Here is a 21683-nt window from a genome sequence, read left to right as displayed (position 1 = left end):
CGGCCATAAGTGGCGCTGTGATTCGCTAGAGTTTGTAGAGTTCTGTAGAGTTTGCCCTTTCATCAATTTGCCAGAGTTTGCCCTTTCATCAATTGCTGCACGTTTTGCCTGTTGTGTGTCTCCAGCCTTTCCACGAGCCTTTTCCTTATAATAGCCTTATAGTATTAGCCTAGCCTTTATCATATCATAAGGTTAACAACATGGACGCATTTGAGATTGTACGACGAGAAATCCGTGGCCTCCAACTTCAGACGGAGCAAAACACAGTGTCTAACGATTTTGTGTTCTACCGCGTAGAGTGGCTGTTGGATAGAATGGGGCAAATCTCTGCTGCTATGGGTGTAGAATTTCCTCAAGTAACGGTAACCGCCTTGATGACCATTCAACAGGAACATTTGTTGACATTAACGATGCCAAACGCAACAGCACCCGAGACTGGGATCATCACCACTGGCCGACCGGGCCGTCCAAAATTGGACGTCCCGTTCAGTTTAATTGAGTTCTACGTCAGCTTGGGCATATCAGCGACAGATGTTGCCGGTATACTCAATGTTTCGCTGAGGACGATCAGAAGAAGAATGGAGCAAAACGACATGAGGTCAGTCACACATTGAACTGAATACTAAAACTAAAACCAAACTCTGATAATTATATTACCGTCCGGATTGACATGTCAGTATTTGGTAGGCATTGCATGATTTTGCAGATATCTGTGTTAACTGGTATGTAATATCGTGGTTCCAGTGTTGCAGCATTCGGCAGAAACCTTCGTTTTCCATAACACTGTAGGCCTACAGGCGAAGGTCCTTGCAAATAAACCCAGATAGACTTGGCAGTAGTCGGAGCCCTCGGGGAGTTAAAGTTTGTTTTGAAATATAATCGTTCCATCCAGACTTTAGATGTCGTATTCATGTTCTTAATTTTGATAACATCACAACATTCTGATAGAACATCGACATGCTAGAAACACATAACTACACATAATTAGATGATCACACAGCCCCAAACGAACGTATCCACAAAGTATGAGTATTTTGTGATCGTTAAACTGCTGTTTATTATATCGAGTGGGTACTTGGGTACTCGGCTGCGTTCGTAAATTCGCTCTGGAAATCTGATCAGCAGTCATGGAATGCCTCTTGTCCAATCAATCCTACGAACGGACACACACAGACATCACTGTAAACTGTATGTAACGTCATATAAGTATGTCATAAATATTACAATATATCTTTTTTTCACAATAGGGTATCAGATTTCTATTCTGATGTGGAAGATGAGCACCTGGACACCATTATTTCTGATATCCAGCATATGTTTCCCAACTGTGGGTACAAGATGGTGCGAGGACATCTTCAAGGGAGAGGCATCAGGGTTCAGAGTATGTAGTCTGATTCAGAGTTTGGCAAACCTACAGCTATCTTGGCACCAAAGGTTTTATCACATGAATACATTTGCCATCAAGAAAGTTTAAATCATGTTTACATCCAATGGACAATCATTGAAAAAGGTCGATGGTGAAAATGAGTCCACAGCAGGATCCGTATATCATGCTTGAACGCTTGTGAACCCTGTTGGAATTTCCACACATTTTATGCTTTTATTTGATCTTCATATGAGTCCCATAGTCTGATGACGACTTTCAAGCATGACTGTATACAGTGTATTGAGGGAGGGGGATTTGGAAAGTAGCTTGTGTTGTTAGTGCAGAACAGTATACAAAGCTCCAAATCCCACAAAACAAGGTTATGTGATGTATTTTGTAACCATATTGTCCTTTTAAATTGTATTAATGATCACTGTTATTGGATATTATGATCATAGGTCTCCGAGTCCAACAAGCAATGAGACGCATTGACCCAGAGGGAGTATTGGAGCGTACATTACGTCTGAACACAATAAGAAGAAGGGTGTACAGTGTCCCCGCACCAAACTGCTTGTGGCACATTGATGGGAATCATAAGCTTATCAGGTATCCATAGATAATATTGGTCAGAAGTGATGAATAACAAGTAATTGAGAAAAACAAAATCATATTCATCATAAATGTGTCTCATTTCTTATGTTTTCTGAAGGTGGCGCATCATTATCCATGGAGGGATAGATGGTTTCAGCAGAATGGTTGTGTTTCTGAAAGCATCCAACAACAACCGTGCCGAGACAGTCTGTTCCCATTTTCTTGAGGCTGTCCATGCACACGGCTTGCCATCCAGGGTTCGCAGCGATAAAGGGGGCGAGAACTGGGATGTAGCAAGCTACATGGTGGCCAACAGAGGTATCGACAGACACTCCCACATTGCTGGGAGAAGTGTGCATAACCAGAGGTATTTCTTTCACAAGTAGTCATATTTCTGTAACAATACTCTGTAACACCTTACACCAATTACAATTGTTCAACACCTATTACCCATATTATTGTAATGGTGACCATGGTATGAAGCACTCTGAGGCGTTTGTATATATTTCATGGGTAGGGTTAATGAGCAGCCTACCCATGCAGTATATTTTGATATATGCATCCCTCTTTGTGGTTTACACCATACATATGGTGTATATTTTATCCCCCAACAGAATAGAGAGACTCTGGAGGGATGTCTTCATCGGTGTGACAGAGCTCTTCCACTCACTCTTTTGGCACTTGGAGTGTGAAGGACTCTTGTGTCCAGACGATGAGACACACCTCTTTGCTCTTCAATGGGTGTTCCTGCCCAGGATTCAGATGCACCTGGACTTCTTTGTCCAGGGGTGGAACCACCATGGAATCCGCACTGCCCGAAATCAGTCACCCATGCAGCTATGGCACAGGTTCCGAAACAGCCCAGGCGCTCCAGATCTACAGCAGGTTTCTATACTTTTTTATTAATCCTTTATTTAACCAGGGTAGTCATATCGAGACAGTAGCCTCTTTTTCAAATGAGCCCTGGCCAAGAAAAGCAGCACTTAATTAAAAAAAGATGTTGTTATTATTTATTTATACTATAAAAACATACAACATAAAATAACAACCAACAAGCAACAGAAACAGTGAGCGGATACACTGTTTTTATATACCTTTAAAATCATACCAAAATAGACAGTTGTTGTCATTGGAGTTTATTGGAAACAGTAGATCACTAATGGAAGATCCTTCAACTCATGCTGAAATAGGCTGACATTCTCATATTACATTGCTGTTAAAAATGTAACCGTCTTTTAAAGTGGTGCAGCCACTTCTATACATGACATGTGTCCGTCTGTGTGTGTCCGGTTGTAGCATGAGATTGTGACGTCATCTGTCATACAGATACCTCTCAAAACCAATAACCCTATCCATTCTGTTTAACCTGATGTTTAGGTGGACATTAACTACGGCATTGACTGGATTGGACCCAGTGACCCTGGAGAAGACGCTGCTGGAATTCAAGTGCCTGAGATTCAACTGTCACGGCAACTTTCTCAGGCAGAGCTAGACCAGCTCCCTCATCCTGATAACACAGTGAAAGATTATGGGGTGCACTTGTATTTGCAAACACTGGAAGTCTTGACTACCCTGTTGAGCTAGACTTTGGATGACATTGCTAGAGTCGTGAGGGACAGCTCTCCAGTGAAACACGGCAACATCCCCCAGCTTGTAGGCCTGGAGAATGGCACCGTGCTTGTTCAATGCTACGACTGGCAAAACGTTATTACTTATCATTACTTGTTTACTTGTGTTTGCACAGCATGTTATTAAAATAAATTCTGTTTCTGATTCAAGACTTTTTTGTATCATTAAAAGAATAATAGTTACAACAACCATAAAGCCTCCATAATGATAAGCTGGCTAATTAGCTTAGGTAATACCTTGCTAGGTAATAATGTTAGCTATAGCTATCTGACCCAGTGACTAACTGTTACGTCCACCAGGATCTGACCTCCATATCAACTCTATCAGACCGTAACTGTGGGGAACATGGCGCGTTCCGACCTGCAGGGGGAGCCACAGGACGGTTGGTGATCAGCCGGTGCCAATTGCGCCCCCATCCCTTCACCAACCGTCCTGTGATCTCTACAACTCTACAACTCTACAACTCTACAACCAGAGAGTTGTAGAGTCAACTCTACAACCAGGCCCTGCAGGGTGGGGGAGACCTGGAGCTGGAACTTTTGGAACTTTTTACTTATTGAGCCTGCACTGTTTTATGTATTTTATTGAATGTCTTCTGTTTTCTGTATTGAATGTTTTCTGCCCTAACTGAGCTGTTTGACAACAAAATTTCCCCATTGGGGACAATAAAGGTTTTCAATCAATCAATCAATCAATCAATCATTAGACAGCACCAGCAGAGAGGCACTATCATGGGCATGGACTCTTAGTCATAGGCCTCACTACATGTGGAACAATAGAACCAGGCTGCTTGAGCTACTCACACAGCCCAGCAGAGAGGCACTATCATGGAGGTCATAGCTCCAGAAGAGGGGTGACTGGTAGACAGCTAGGCCCAGTGAGGGCTCTCCTAATCGGACTGGCAGTGTATCACATAGTACCTGGAGGTCAGAGCTCCAGAAGAGGGGTGACTGGTAGACAGCTAGGCCCAGTGAGAGCACTCCTAATCGGACTGACAGAGTAGCAGTTAGGCCCTGGAGGTCAGAGCTCCAGATGAGGGGTGAATGGTAGACAGCTAGGCCCAGTGAGAGCACTCCTAATCGGACTGACAGAGTAGCAGTTAGGCCCTGGAGCTCATGTGACCTCCAGCATAGGGCCACAGGCCTAGTCACAGCACCCATGGAAGGTGTGTTGTCTCTGGGCTGTGTGTCTAGCTGAACACCTCTGGTAGTCCTTGGTACATCTCATGTTGGTACATCTCTTCCACAATGGGAGGTGAGAGTGAAGCTATTCAGCTTCACTTTCATCTCCCTTTTTTTAGGCCTCCATAACAGGTAAGTTACTGCCCAGCAGAGTGTCTCTCTGCTGGGCTGAGTGAGTAGCTGAAGCAGCCTGGTTCTATTGTTCCACATGTAGTGAGGCCTATGACTCTGTTTCCATGCCCATGATAGTGTCTCTCTGCTGGGCTGTGTGAGTAAATGAAGCAGCCTGGTTCTATTGTTCCACATGTAGTGAGGCCTATGACTAAGTGTCCATGCCCATCATAGTGCCTCTCTGCTGGTGCTGTCTAATGTTGTCTAATGTTACCTGTTACCTCCAAACTTCCTCACTTTGAATGCCAACCACCAATGGGGGTGGGGGGGGTTTGGGGGTTGCACCAGGAAGTGCTCTTGGTGACAAATAAATGCTTGCAATCAACTCAGAATCATGAAAAATGCCTAGTTTGACCCCTCAAAAGTTACTCAAGTCCAATTTAAGCATTTTCGAATTTTCGAAAATCCGTTATCGGTACCCCAACTTTGAGCAGTTTTTTAATGAGGTTTCCCACAGGAGTTGAATTTCAACCTTTTAGGACATGTTATTACACACCTTTAGAAACACATTGGTGAAGAAATGTCTTGGTAACGATTTACTTCGCAGATTGGTCAAATATCTGGTAAAATGCCCTTACTATTAAAACATGTAACGTTAGATATATATCGTTATACAGGGAGCGATGTATTTCTACGGAAAGGCTGATAGATTGTAGAATCTTCTTGTCGGTAAAACGATGGAATCAATCTATTGAGGATTGTGATCTTAAATGCGTTGTCATGTCATGGTGCACAGCAATGACAGCATACACGGGGTGTTATTCGTGGACAAAGACGGTGCATAATAGCGATTTTTGTGTTGTGCTTGTTGTAAATAAAAGTTATATGATTCATTGAAATGACATTAAACTAAGATAATACGATGGTCAGCATAATTTTTCGAATCTTTATTAATAAGCTATTACAGAAACTGTCGTCATCGTTGGCATCGCGAATCCTATGGCCGGAAAGGGCAGAACCTATGGGCGGATACTAATTTGCATATGGGCGGATACTAATTTGCATTGTATTTGCGAGTGCCATAATACCTACCGACACTAGAATGGAATACACTCATGACCGAATGGAATACGCTGCGCTCAAATGTAATACACATGCAGAATGGAATACACTCGTGACCAAATACAATACACATGCTAGAATGGAATACGCTGCGCTCAAATGTAATACACATTGCTTTTATTTTGGCACAAACATTCCGTATTTTTGCATTGTATTTGGTGTTACACGTGTATTCCATTCCGATGTGTGTATTGCATTCCGATGTTTGTATTGTATTTAAATACGGCATGATACACCCTCCATATGAGCTGACCTCTCACACACCAAAGTGTAAATTGGTTTAACAAAACTCTCCCAAAACTGTCTTGTTACTGCAGACAGTTCGTGAGTTTAGAATTATAAGGTTCTATCTCCGTTTAGAATTATAAGGTTCTATCTCCGTTTAGGATAGTTCAGAGATATTGAGCGTCAACGTTTTTACATTCCATTATGTTTTGTGAGATGGAACCTTTGTATTTGATTAATTACTAACTAAAAAATGTAAACATTTTAAAAATAACACCACACAGGCATTAATAAACACCTAATGGACCAGATTATGTAAAAGACTACATTTTGACAAAAATGGAGATAGAACCTTATAATTCTAACGTCACGAGTTGCCTATTACCTTAAGATTGATTCTTCAGCAGGGACACACACGCACGCACACACACACACACACACGCATACACGCGCACGCACACACGCACACACACACACACACACACACACACACACACACACACACACACACACACGCATACACGCGCACGCACACACACACACACACACACACACACACACACACACACACACACACACACACACACACACACACACACACACGTCTAAACATGCACCCTGTCATTATTGCACTGCATCCTAATGCCTGATACGGATGTGTAGCAATTTGTCATAATGCAACCTAAAAAGTTTAGAGATCAATAATGTATATAGTTTTATTGTTGGGCGGAACTACTTTTGGAACAAACATTTAGGCTACTAACTTCCTCGCTTGAATGATAACAAAAGTGACATGACTAAAACTATTTTGAATACCGATAAAATAACCTATTGTTCCTGTGTTAAGAGGGAGAAGTAATGCGAGAGCAACTCTTGTACTTCCGTGTTGTATAGTAAAGAAGCCTTAACACAGGAAGCCGTAATCTTTAGGGGTTAATCTTAATCCAGTTTACAGGTATTTAACATCAAAGCCATCGAATGTTGTTACATTGTATCTGTGTTGTACAACATTACGCTAGAATGTAGCGAATCAGTAGCGAATCAGTAAGCGAATTTGACAGTTGTTCGGCAATGTTACGCGAATGTGCCAGATTTGAGATCATATCATATGGTTAACACGGGTTGTCAGAGTATTTCGAACCCAAACAGACTGAATTATGTTGTTTAATTAAGCGATCAGTTTAACTAACTCTTATTTCGTATTCTATCATTTAATGTTACAGTTGTGTCCTTGGCTTGATCGACCTTTTTCAATGTCATATGATGAAGTGAAGGAGCGGCGATTTGGGAGAATATCGGAGACGCTAAAAGCCTGCAAACTCCTACTACAGTAAATATTAATAATCAAATCTGCAGCTCAACGTCAGAGGAACTGCGGTACATTAAGCCGAAGATATGCCAGCGGGTAAGCGATCAGCGATGGGATTGTTTCTGGAGAATGTATACATGCAAACGGTTGAGATACAACAAAGATATACATCGAAGAGAGGGGCTTGGTTGGTCAACAGTTTGAATTAACAACCAGTACCAGTACGATTAAAAGGTTCAATCAAGCCAAGGTTGTTCAAACATGCATTATCTTCGAGAGAAACATATGGGACCGTCAGCAATGTTATAACCAATTGAATAGACATGCATTAGTGGCTGCATGCACGACGAAATTGCTCTGTTGATATGTATTATACGTCGTGTGAATGCGACATTGTCACAATACAAAAAGTGCACATGCATGTTACCACTTCGATTATGACAGGTAGCATTCTACAATTCGTGACGTTAGAATTATAAGGTTCTATCTCAATTTTTGGTCAAAATTGAGTTTTTTTTACATAATCTGATCCATTAGGTGTTTATTAATGCCTGTGTGGTGTTATTTTTAAAATGTTTACATTTTTGAGTTAGTAAATCATACAATACAAAGGTTCCATCTCACAAAACATAATGGAATGTAAAAACTTTGACGCTCAATATCTCTGAACTGCCCTAAACGGAGATAGAACCTTATAATTCTAAGCTCACGAATTGATATTGCATTTGCTTGAAATCATCTTTGGTAGAAAGACCCTGGCAGCAGGTGCAGGATTTGGACTGTGTGCATTGCAAACTCAACACCATAACAAAACAGGTCTAGGCTTATTGACAGGCGTGCACACAAAGTTGTGCTTGCGGTTCTTGCCTGCAGAGATTAAACTGTGGTTGCTCTTTTGAATTGTCCTCCACCCATCAGAATCCAACATCTACATTTGTTTTTGATGTTTCTTGACCTGTTTTGTAAACAAGCAATGTAGCTATCACTTTATCATTCTGGGGGGTATTCCATCAACGTCGCTAAAGGACAATCCAGGCTTAGTTTGATAAATCCTGCAAGATTTATTGAAAAATCCAGCCTTATTTTGATATGTCTCGCAAGATTCAGCCAAATAAGCCTGGATTTTCCTTTAGCAACGTTGATGGAACACCCCCCCTGATCTCATTGATGGTCAATCCTTGTATCCATACATAGCTCCGTCTAGCATTTCGTACCATTTCTTCAGTCCCATCCCTCAGCGTTTTGTTGCTGTCTGAATCCCAGATTGCCCGTTTAGTGCCTCTCATTAACTAGCACAAGCATCTCAGTCTGTCTGTCTGCCTGCCTGCCTTTCTGTAGACTTGTGCTGACCGATTGAAGCCTTATTTGCCACAGACAGTTCCTGAGGGATGCCCATATTAACATTGCTAGGTCCATGTAATAGAGGAAGATAGTAGATTACAGTAGTCTGTACTTACCCAGTCCTGTGAAACTATGTTGTAACAAGGAGTACTTTCTGGTATTTACCTAGATCATTTAGACACAATTGGAAAGAAGCTACCTGGTACTAAATGTCACATAGTGGTGCTTGTGTCAGTGAATGACAGAAAAAGCAAGTGTGATTAATATGCAATTAAGTAAGTAACAGTTTTTACCCAATAGGTTTAAGTAAATACCTGCTTAATAGGCTACAGAGGTGTAAGATCAAGGGTTACCCATTTGTCATGCTCTGTTTAGGCCCGGTTCCCTATAGGTCTGGAGGCTCTCATTAAGGCTCAGTGCTCAGTGTTATCCACCAATTAAGTAATTATGTAGGGCAACACCGTCCGCCCAGGCTTGACTGGAGCAGGAGGTGATTCGTTCTAAACCCTCAGCAGATGTTTGGCAATTTGTGCAGTGCTGTGTCTGTTGTGTGTGTGCTTTTTTATTGCTTCCCCCATGTACTACCGTTTAGTTAAGGGCTCAACATGTTCCTCAGCTTCCAAAGAGTAATTGATTTCCAGGCAAATGCTGTGTTTACACTTAAAGAGTGATAGACATGACCATTTTGATTGTTTTCTAAAAATCTGTTTTATCCATCATGCCTCACTCAGTTTATTTGAATTGTGTGCCAAGATAGCAAATGTGTTGTGCAAGCAAATGCAAATTCACAAATGTTGTCTTGGGGTCAAGTTCCAATGCCTTTGAGGTACATTTTTAAAATATTCATCCAAATGGATGTCTTTGGCAGAGCAAACAGTCCCCCAACTAGGCCTATGTTGGGAAATAAGCCAGATGTGCTGGTGCTCTCCTGAAGTGGTACATATACCTATAAGAGACATATGCTGCTGCTTGTAATTATATTGCAATAATGCTGCATTCACTGCCAACAACATCTCTAGTACATTGTTCTTAGCCATTCTACACATAGGCTCATGAATGAAACCAGTGCAAACAGGGTCATTAGTAACGTTTGTGTTTGTGTGTAGGCCTATCATAAAAAGCATTCAGAATGCAAATTCAAAGGAGCTGTAGAGGGATGAGAGAGGCAGACCGATGTGATCCTGCCATATAAAGCATCTGACGCTGTGTCCTCTCGTATCTAATTTGACCCTCCCTTACTTTGACATGGTAATTGTGTCAAACTCAATCAAACACATTAAACAGGCAACGCTTGGTGTTGGGCTGCTGCATTGTTTTGATCTTCTATTGAGCAATTGCATGTCTGTGGTGGCACATGTGCTTTCAGGATGGTGCAAGATGTCATTTGTATGCATAGCGGTGTAGCTGTGTGTTCCGCAAAGGAGGATTTGGCCTAAATATAACTTAAAAGAAAATGTGCTGTTCCATCTCCTCCTTGCATCTATTCGGAATAGCCTTTTATCTTTGGATGCCAGTGTTTTGATTCTTTCCCCTTGGTAAAATTCAATGTTTATGGGGATTTTACACTTTTAGTAGGCCTAGTGTTTTTGTTGTTGTTTTTAAAAAAATCTTTATTGGGTTACCAATACCAAATAGACAAATTGTTGAAAGTATAAAATCACCCGTTTTTACATTTTTAGAACAATACAAAACAAAACCAAAAAGGACAGCACAGTACAAAAAAGGAGGAAACTAAGAAAAAACAGTAAAAGAGAGGACTCAAAACAAAACAAAGAAATGGCTGTGCTGCACATGGGGCTGAATGAACACTCATACTTCAAGAAGGACAATTAAGTATCATTGTTATAACCAACCATTGACCAATGAATATATAAATACAAATAGTAGCATACTGTGTGCTTTGTAAAAGAAGTAATAAGACTTATAATAAGAATAATCTAATCAACTAAAGAAGGAATTGCATTAACAAAAGAGAGAATAGGATCCCAAGTTTTGTTGAACTTATTAGTGCAGCCCCTTATATTATATTTGATCTTAGGCCTAGTGTTTTTGTATGAGACATAGCCTACAACTTCAAATCAGTGTTTCAGAAGTGTTGATTAAGCTGCAGCAAAACTATAGTATAACAAGCTGCTGCAAATACTGCATTACTCTTGTACTTGACAGATAGCACTGATGAGGGGTGGAAGAGGTGATGTGGTGACAGTATAGCACTGTTTATGTGTATTCAGGGCGTCATCAGAAAGCTGGATCACAAGATTAGCCAGCTAACATGGAAAATCCGATAGTCTAACCTATAGCTTGAATTTCTAGTGGAACTTGAAATTCACATGATGCTATACAAGCTAAACGGATGGTTCACTCTTTTGACACTTACATTTGTTTTGAGATATAGCTTCCATTTTGACAGATAAGTGCTTACAGTTGTTATTTAGCTAATATCCCATGTCAAAAACCACCCACTGAAGGATCTTCTTGTCGATAATGATGTTATGAATCGATCTATAGCGGATAGTCGTGATCTTAAATGCGTTGTGTCATCTCTGGATAGATCAGGTGTGCAGCACCTGGGTCGTAATGATCACTCAGGTTTATTAATCAGAAGGAACTGCATACGGAATGAACGTCTTCTGGCATCTGAGATCTGCATTAGACAATCACACAACGGCTAAGGATGGTTTAAATACTCCTTACATTACAGTTGTTACATCGTAATAATCAACACATCAGCCAGCCCTGGCGTCTCAGCACACGCAAGGCACCCAAGGTCGGTGCAGATTGGGTCTGCCGAATGCCAGCCAGTCTGACAGATGCAGAGGCCATCTTCTCTGAACATGACAGACAATAGCAGAGCAGCGTGACCCCTGTACTACCACATAGATTATAGTCAAAGAAATAGACTAGGATCTAACACCACTAATACTTTAAAACTGGTTATGCTTATTGGTTAAATAACTCATTTTGTTGGAATTACATGAGCAAAATTTGTATATGGTTGGACGTGGATTTGATAAAAGACTTGACAAGACCTGTAAGTGCATTTAATTCTAATTTCTACATAGTTTTTAACATCTTTAGCGACAGGTTGCTTACTCCTTGCTTACCACTTTGTGATTTGCCGCTTGCTTAAGCCCGACAACGACAACAACGACAACATTCGATTCTCAATTCACACCAATGAATGAATGAATGTGAATGGAGAATTGAATGTTGTCGTGCGACAATATCGCATCGCACGCTGTGTCGTGTGCATTGTCTCATTGAGATGCATTAAAAACAATGGAATCGAATTCGGCGGTGCGACAAAATCGCACGCCGTGTGCATTGGGCTTTACACATCAGCCCTTCCGTGCTCTGTCATAATGCACATCCAACGTTCTCTGTCCCGCTCCTCTTGCGTGTAAATCTGCCTGTCTGAGAAATTTGCAGACATAATGTTAGCCTAACTAATGAGTTTGTTGGCATGTTTCTCTACCCTTGAAAGAAACTAACGATTAGTCCAGACACAAAGACAATTATGTAGACAATCTTTGAATTCAGAAAAATCTTAATATTAAGCACTTCTCCACTGAGGTAAATTATAGTTTTTTGGGTACACACAGTAATGGCCCCATTTTACAGCAGTTGCAGCAGCCTCTGCATGATCCTAAAGCCAGCTGACATCCAACACTAATTAAAAACTGTGTATCTACAGTTGCAGTACCAGTTTGGTGTGTGTTCTATTGCCATAGGGTGTTCAATCCTCCTCGCCTACTTAGCACTACTAGACTGAACCAGACAGAGAAACTTGCTGATCATGTGGACACAGCTGTGACTCATTGGTTCTCTTTAAGGGTGTGGTTGCTGCTTGATTAGTCACCATACTGTAGGCCTCCATAATACCACAGAGATAGCCACTGCATCCTTTTCCGTCTGTGAAAAAAATAAGGGCTGGGCAGTATTTTCAATGCTGGGGAAAAAATAGATGTATAACGTATGTAATATGCAGACTCTTACAATATTTTCGGCACATAGAGAAGAGAGTTTTCGCCTGCCAATCAACAATAGAAAAGAAAAGTGCATTTATTCTTATTTTGGCTTCGTGCTCCAAAGATTTGGATTTTGAAATCGAACAATTACTATGAGGTTACAGTATATCTGTGGTATTGGTTTCTGTACATTTTTGTGAATAATTCATTTAAAAAAGAAACTGATGCGATCTGCAATTATGGTCACCATTGATTTAATTGATTCCACCATTGATTTAATTGATTCCACCATTGACATTTGTGACAAAAATCCTGCTGCTCCTGTTTTCTCCAGCTGACTGTAATGGCTGCTTATCTCATTCACATATCTCGTGACTTTCAAACAAACCTCTGAGTCTATGGGCTTTAGAGCTTTTAGAGCTTTAGTTGCAACAACGTCTCTGGAGGGTATTCCACGACGTCGCTAAAGTAAAATCCAGGTAGACTTATCTCGCTAGACTTATGAAAATAAGCCTGGATTTTCCTTAGTGACGTTGATGGAATACCCCCCTCGTTACAACCTAAAAGAAAGCATTACTCTGAGATCCAAGCCACGAGATGGTAAACATCGATAACATGCAGGAGAAAATATTTAGCAGTATTTTGACAGGGATAAGCACAAAACTTAAAGCCTACTTCTACAGGAGGCTTTTTTGTGATTTGTGCCTTAATGTTGGTTTAAATAAATGTGGATGGTAAAATAAGTTTCTCATCCACCACCAGACACCTTGGCTGGTAGACCAAAAAAGTAGCCTAATTGTATGCCCTGAAACCACTGCATCAACATCCTCACCAGGCACCGCATCAACACCCACATCTCATGCTCCAATAAATGGAGACTTCATTGTTGTTGAGTACAGTGGGGAAAGCAAAGCCAGCAAATCACACAAATGTAGAGCAAATAACTTCCATCGAGAATAATGACATACATGTTGCACTCTTGTTAAGTTCGTTAGTTCATTTTTTTCTTCTTCACCCAGTTAGAAGAAGTCTGTGCTTATAGTTGTATATTTTCCTAACTTCACTATAAAGGGTCTTTGTTTGTCACATGTTTGAATGTGACAAATCAAGGGTCATTCTGTTGTTCAGTATATCATTGTTTTTTTTAGTTTTGGGGCAGTCCCACTCATATTTTCATTTTATTGGATAGAGACAGTGAAGACAGGAAAGTAAGGGGAAGAAGGAAGAGAGGGCATGTCCGCAGATAGACCACTGGACCACCCCAGGCCACCAGTATATCATTGTTGTGCCTCTGTGGAGGAGAGGATATTGAAAAAGAGTATCTAATGATGCCTAGGACTCTCAAATTAGTCATGCTGTGCTAAAATAGGCTGAGGACAATATCCCCCGCACAAATGGGGCATAGCTGATGGAAATAAACCTGTAAACCGCTTTTTCCACGACCCCAATCCTGGTACCACTCAGTCTGTAAATCTGAGTAATTACACTTCAATCAGTATGATTAAAACACCTGCAAATCACAGCATTCAGGTGAACTCAGGTTACAAAACCTGACACAGAATTTGCTCATTACTAAAAATGCATTCACTGTAATGAGTCAGCCCAACAGTTTGTGCGCGTGTTTGTGCGTGTGCGTGTGTGTGAGTGTGCAAGTGTGTTAAACATTGCACACTTGCACTGTTGTCCATGAGGTGAAACAGGAGTAACATAGCCGTCCAGGCTAGGCTTAACCTGCCCGGGTCTATTGCTGCAGTGTTGCTGGCTGCTACCTGCACTGTTCAGCAGTTCTGCTGTGGAGGTGAGGAGAACCGAAGCACCGCAAGGTCATAGACGAGACTCAGGGAGTGAGAGAGAGAGAGAGAGAGAGAGAGAGAGAGAGAGAGAGAGAGAGCAGAAGTGAGAGGGAGACAAAGAGCCCGAGGCATAAGTACACCTGCCAGGGCCCTCTCTGTGAAACATTCCCAGCCTCGAGCCTCTCGCACCAGCCAACCAGATGGATTCAGAGAACAACGACTCTGGTAGGGTGACTTTTTGAATTTGTGCCTGTGCCTGCGGGGGTGCGTGTCTGTGTGACGCCCCTGTGCACACGTGTGTGGCGTGCATGCGCTTGTGTGAGAGAGAGAGAGAGAGAGAAAGGGAGGGAGAGAGGATGATGAAGTGGAAGTGAGGGGGTTTGTATCTGAGCTCTGGTTTGTATGGGTCTTTGTATTGATCTACGGTTGAATTTTTAAAGCCTGTCTCATCTCCATCTTTCCTAACCCCTAGTTGTCCTCTATTGCTCCCCCACCTCTGAGATTTTGTTTGACTAATGCCGAGTTACCAGGTGTCCCTCCCCCCCCCCTTTGATTGCAGATGTGATTGGCTGTCGTGCTGCTGCATTAAAACGGCACTAAAGCAGGTCATCTGTTGTCTTTCATGCTCCGTTACTCCCTCCTCCACCTCCTTCCTCTGCCACACACACACACACACACACACACACACACACACACACACACACCGTCAGCAGCAGCAGCCAGACACGAACTTCTCTCATCTTGATAAAGACTATTGTCATTTCCCACTCCCCCAATGGCTCTTGTGACCCCCAAGTGACCCCTGACCCCTGGCTCATCTGACATTATGAGGAGCACAATTGTTTTCTTTTTTTTCTTTTTATGAGGTAGCATGAATTAGCATCTTTTAATCTCTGCTTTTTAATTATGAATATTTGAAATCATAGTTTAGATGGCTGGCGGTCAGGAGTTAATAAAGGCTTGAGGACTGCAAAGTAGGGGAGCCAACAGAGCACTTTGTTATGAAGGGCAGTTTATGACTGGACAAACTGAGTGATTGGTTTGCATAATTCATAGCGTTCGGGTAATGAAGGACCTGCCATATCTTTGATTGTATGGGGGCTCTTTGAATGATTATGAAAAGTTAGCATGGTGAAGGAATTCAGTTCACCTTAAACTTTAACCGTTCATTAGTTCTTCATCATGATTGGCTAAGCCACCCTCACACCCAATGATTGGTTTTGGTTCGATCCTTTTTATATGTTGTTTCTACTATTGGAGAGACAACATGAAAGGAGGAGCAGGACGGACAGGTGGAGAATGTTTTAGCAGTGGTTTAACTTGGATTCTAAATCAATCCCGCAAACCACATGTCAGCTAACTTTGTTGCAGAGATGGCCAATGGACTGGATCCAGACTCTATCCATAACAATACATCTTATAACTTCCCTTAAATATAGCTATGCCCCTGTTGATCACTATTGCAAACTAACTAGCTAGCTAGCTTCTGTTTATAACTCTAGGACAAACATGATATGCAATGTATATACAGTCCAATCATTTTGTCCAGTTGGAGTTATGTGTGGAATGATATCAGATGTGGCTTTTTTTCCTCTGCTTTTTTGTGTTGTTCCAATGCAAACAATAGAAATAAACATGTGAATACCAAAGGATTTGTAATTGCAACAATTTTCTGGGAGAAGTGGTGCATTATCTGACAGAAGTGCAGGGGTGCCAATATTTTTGTCCATGACTATGTTATAGATGATGCTTTTTTCCATAATGAGTTTCCCACTGGAATGTAGTCTATTTGAATATGTGATGTCTTGGCTTTGGGAAATCTTTTATATATATGTATTTATTTATACATATTTTGATATGCCGTTGATCATAGGCTATATTTTTATGATTACGTTGAAATTCAACATTGTGGGACATTTACATACAATTCTCTTGAATTATTATGGTGATATGTCACCCTTATGCTGTCCAGGTTTTATCCTATATTACAAAATTGCACTGATATAGGCCTACAGTGAGTATGGATTACCTCCCCCTGCCACTCTGAACCCCCCAATGATGTCCTACTGTATGGAATGAGAGGTGTTCATTGAGGTGCAATGTTATTCCTGAAATACCCACCGCTAGTTGAGCTAGCACCTCTGAACCTCTTCATCATATCTCTCTTGCCTTTGCTATATCATCACATATGCTCACCCTCCCGATGCAAAATCAAACGCCTCCACCCTCCTATGATATGAGGAGAAACCTCATTAACATCAACCAGCTCTCCACTCGAACGCACTTTCCCTCTACGTGTGACAAGCTAGTCAGGAGCACCTGTTTGATATTACCATCGCTTTGAAAATGTGAATTCATCCAGGTAGATTGGATGGATCCAACACCACCTGACATTCTCAAGCGTGCAACTAGCTCACTACAAACTTTATCTATGGAAATTGAATCTTCGTCATGCTGGAAATGTCATAGAAAGAAATCGCATTGTGTGAGAAAGTAATTACATTTTGTGACCTGCGATTTGTTCCATGCTTCTGTGATATGTGAAATGGGTGTGCTCCTACCCTGTTAGCATGCTCGATGGATCTGTGTTATGTTATGTTATGTATATTGTAGCACCAACACACATTTGTGATAATATTGAATCACAAAATGATGTAGGTTGTGGAGCCGGGCGTGCCGCTCTGTATTGGACTTTACGTAGTTATTGTTTGGGATTAAAGGACTATTCCAGCACACCTGAGGGAGTTTTCAGTTCATGTAATAAACGGGCCAAACCCTACTCTATGGCTTCGTTCACACGGCAGTGAAATGTGACCCAAATCAGATTTTTTTGCCGACATGCGACTCAGGTGTGATTAATGCATGACCGTGTGAACAGCGCGAGTCACATGAAATCTGACTTTTTAAAATCCGACCTGGGTCGCGTTTGGGTTTGGGATTGACAATTTACAGCCTAACCACTCTATAACCGCTAAATACAGTAGCCCATTCGGCGGTAACCCGCCCCATCTGGCAACCCTGCACTCTAGACGCAAGTACAGTAGCGAGTGCTCTACAAAAACCCATAGCTAAGCATTTGGCTCTCTTTTTCCTCATCCTTCTTTTTTGGACCACTTGCTCATATCTTTGCCGGCTTCCGCTGTACACAAACTTGAAAATGACACCGGTTGTAACGTTATCATGTTATCCATGGTTACTTCCGTAAACAGTGCGCTGCGTGTGACATCCTGACGTCATTGTTATTGTCAGGGCCGTGGAATGTTCACACAGGAGTCAATGTAGGTCAAATCGAGGTCACATTTTAAAAGTAATGTGAACTGCCAAACAAAAAAATCGGATCTGTGTAAAAGATAGGAATTGAGCATGAAGACCTGCCGTGGGAACGAAGCCTTTGTGTACCGAACTCCCTGTGTCTGAATCTGCTACAGCTGGCCGGTCCTTCAATCTCAAACAATAAGCATGTAAAGTCCATTACAGCCCGGCACTGGCACAGCTTAATGAATGTAGCCTAATTATGTTTCGACTGTCCTTCCGTAGTTCAAACGCTACAACAATGTAATTTTGAATCCAGTTAACAGAAAAAACGTGATTATTTTCAGGACGGTTTTTACAGTATCAGAAATTAGAAACCGTCCATCCCTAACGTAGGCCAAAAAGTGGAAAGCTCTTGACCGGCAATCTTCGGATTAAAATCCAATTTAACAGACATTTAACTTCCTAGGATAAGACTTTAGGCAAAAAGACCTAAAAACAAACAACGACTGAAGATGGCTCCAGTACAGGCCTGGCAAAGTTTCACACAATGGTCAATGGGTCACAGGTTTCAGGCAGTTATTGCATGCAAAGCATTGTCCGGCAACAAAATAAATGCAGTGTTTCCTCTACATGCATTTATTGGTGGCGGGCCGCCACGATGGAATTTCCTCCGCCACGAATTGATTCAGTCCACAACAACAAAAAAAAAAAAAAAGTTCTCAAAAAAAATAAAATAATAATTTCTGAACATTTTAGCTGATTAAAATATATCTGATCCTAGATCAGCGCTATAATGGATGTTGACTAAAAGTGCACCTAAATCCACGCCCATCTCTCTCTAACCGCTGATCCAAAATCAGATTAATGACATTCAGTTGACGACGTGACACAAGGGCTCCTGATTGGTCTAAATGTGAACTGTGGTATTATTGTTATTGTGTACAGGCCACCGTAGTGACATCCGGGGGGTATTTCATCAACATCGCTAAAGGGAAAATCCAGGTTTAGTCTGATAAATCTCGCGAGAGTTCTTACAAATATCCAGGCATATTCTGATAGGTCTCGCGAGAGTTATCAAAAATAAGCCAGGATTTTCCTTTAGCGACGTTGATGGAATACCCCCCAGGTCAGGTGGGCAGGTTACGACGAGACAACAAGAGACCGGTATTGTAGAGCTTACAGAGCGAGTTAAAATAAAGACACTTACATTGAAATACAGAAGGACTCACGTGTATGTTTAATAGAATAACACGACATGGTGTCAGAAGTCCTGTAAGTGAGTGTTAAGAGTTAGATCGGCCGACAAGTGTCATTTGAGCTCGTGACGGTGAGAAGGGAGAAGAAAAGATGGATGCTAATGCTAACGCGGGAGCAGCTGCAGTCCAGAGAACGGCGCCAGTTTCAAGTGCTACGTTAGCAGACATTAGCAAGTCAAAAAACGATTCTTATGTGCCGTCACTTTAGCAACGACACAGTATTGTCAAGGGGAAAAGAAGGGGAGACGATTTTTTTATTGACAACGGAATTACATGCTGGAAAAACATGCAGCTAAAATTCAGGGAACATTTGGACAATAAGAGACACACGGGAGAAGTACGGGAAAACAGGGCTCATGTGGGTCTCATCAAAGGTAAGAGTTTGTTTTCTTTAACTCAGCTGATACTCAGCTGTTTACCGAATGCTCCATCTGACTGTGATTTTACTTCTGTAATGTGGTGGGTTGACATAATTCACGCACGGAACTATAGGTTGAGACTATTGTTCCGTCCGTAGTACCCAAGTTGTTTAGACTGTTCTATTTACTGCTTGAGTGTGTTGTTGACAATCGTTCATGTCCTTCATTAAACGTTTAGCTTTGTCATTTGATACGCCGCCTACGACTACCATCTCTCTGCACTACAGTAAACAGTTAATCAGTAACGTTAGCCGCTTTTGTGCTCATGTAGGCCTACTTCGTATTATATTATAGCTGATGATCTTTGTGTGTGTATGTGACTGTCAGTCACAAGTTTATATTCTGTATATTTTTTTTTTTTTTTTTTGGCCATCCTCTAGTTTTGGCTGTGATTAGGAAAAAAAAAAAAAAAAAAAAACTTGTTTTGAGCGCGCGTGCGCGTTTCATGCGCGTGCACGCTAAAAAACGCGCGCGCGGCCACGGCCACGGCCACCACCATTGGAAAAATTCCTGGAGGAAACACTGAAATGTGAGTGCTTAATTAGGACATTTTATGAATATGTCTCATTACTTTTGGAGCCCTGAAATAGGGGGACTATACCCTTAAATTAAAGCTGACAAATCTCAAATCCAAACTTTTGGAGTATAGGGCCAAAAGAAAAGAAAATGACATGCAATTGTGTGAATTGAAGCCAGTGTGTACCCATCCTCTGAAAAAGAGACACATACAGTACACTTCATCACACTGTATGTAGGAACACCGATCTATTTGTTTTACTCTATTTAGACTTTGTTTTTAATGAGCATCCTATAATATCTCCTCCTGTGTGTGTATGTAGGCTGCAGTATGTGTGTTTGTGCGTTAATGCCAGTGATGTTGATAACAATACTGAAAGTGGGTAGTCTGCGTAATGATATGGATAATGGATGAGGCAAACAATTTGTGTGTGTGTGCATGTGCATGTGTACGGAGCCCCCCTGGGGTCATATGGTAGAAAAAAGTATTTGATGTGTGAATCCGTTCCCTCTGTTTAGTAATTCGTTCCCTCGGTTTAGTAATTTGTTAGGGTTAGGCCCTACGAGCCAGAACGATCGCAAGGATTAGGGTTAGGGTTAGAATCCTTGCGATCGTTCTGGCTCGTAGGGCCTAACCCTAACGAATTACTAAACCGAGGGAACGGATTACTAAACCGAGGGAACAGATTTACGAAATCGAGGGAACGGATTCACACCAACTAATTGTTTTCTACCATGTGACCCCAGGGGGGCTCCGTACGTGTGCGTGTCTGGTAGGTTTATTAAAACAATAGTTACTGCACTCAGCATTGTCCATGAAACCTTAGTTTAGTAGTCATAATATGGCTGCAAAGGCAGAAATGGATCACTTCTTCACATCAATTTCCCTGGCAAACAAGTTGACTGCAAAAACAGAACCGTTGAGCTTTCCGACCTCTGTCGAGAATTCACAGCACGGGGGTGTGGGTGATGAAGAGTGAAGTGGCCCTCAATCTGTAATGTGCTGCACATTTCACTGTGAGTTGACATACGTTGGTGAATAATGTTACATTCAATATGTAGCTCTTTAAAATACAAAATGTGTTATTCTAGTGATTCTTAAGTCCTGACTGGACATAATCAGTGCATCATTGTTTGCATGGTATTGATCAAATTGAACAAATGGACCTAATCTCCAGACCTCTCTCTGGGTACTTGAGTTAATCATAACGATCCTGGGCTTCTAGCGTTAAGGTACCGTAGTTTTGCAGGAAATGGGGTTTGACAGATAATTGTTTTTTTTAGTTTGTGGCACAGCACTTCCCCTGCTTTGCACAGTACAGTAGTTTATCAGCGTCTTCTTTAACCAAGGCCTCCCCAGGGATCCTGTTGTTTAAACTTGCCAAAGGCCTGAGAGAGTGCGCGTTCCAGAGTACACAGTGTGATCGATGCCTTTTTTGGGCTCTATAGAAATTCATATTTGGAAATGGAACGTGGGGGATTGAGAGAAGCTATATTGGGTTCATTTGTCACCAGACTTGTCGTCTTCACCTTCCTCCATCCCTCCCTCTCGCTCCCTGATCTCTCCCTTGCGGTGCCTGTAATTCCTTCCGGGATGGATG

The 21683-nt window shown here is 41.6% G+C and overlaps 1 protein-coding gene across 1 annotated transcript in view; it reads left to right on the top strand.

Annotated features, from left to right (window-relative positions):
* Window positions 1-410: 410 nt before the first annotated feature.
* LOC308168823 (uncharacterized protein) overlaps window positions 411-21683 on the top strand; it is a gene marked incomplete at both ends in the record, with an annotated part of 28729 nt that continues 7456 nt past the window's right edge. Inside the window, 6 exons of the mRNA XM_080543467.1 lie at window positions 411-598; window positions 1248-1381; window positions 1825-1972; window positions 2076-2324; window positions 2572-2842; window positions 3335-3498. Of these exons, the coding sequence (XP_080399593.1) occupies window positions 411-598; window positions 1248-1381; window positions 1825-1972; window positions 2076-2324; window positions 2572-2842; window positions 3335-3498 (1154 nt within the window). The remainder of the gene's footprint in view (window positions 599-1247; window positions 1382-1824; window positions 1973-2075; window positions 2325-2571; window positions 2843-3334; window positions 3499-21683) is intronic.

The sequence above is a fragment of the Nansenia antarctica genome (assembly GCF_963989245.1).
Source record: "Nansenia antarctica genome assembly, chromosome: 12".
Classification (NCBI taxonomy): Eukaryota; Metazoa; Chordata; class Actinopteri; order Argentiniformes; family Microstomatidae; genus Nansenia; species Nansenia antarctica.
The sequence above is the reverse complement of the archived record's forward strand: the minus strand, read 5'-3'. Positions and strand labels throughout refer to the sequence as shown.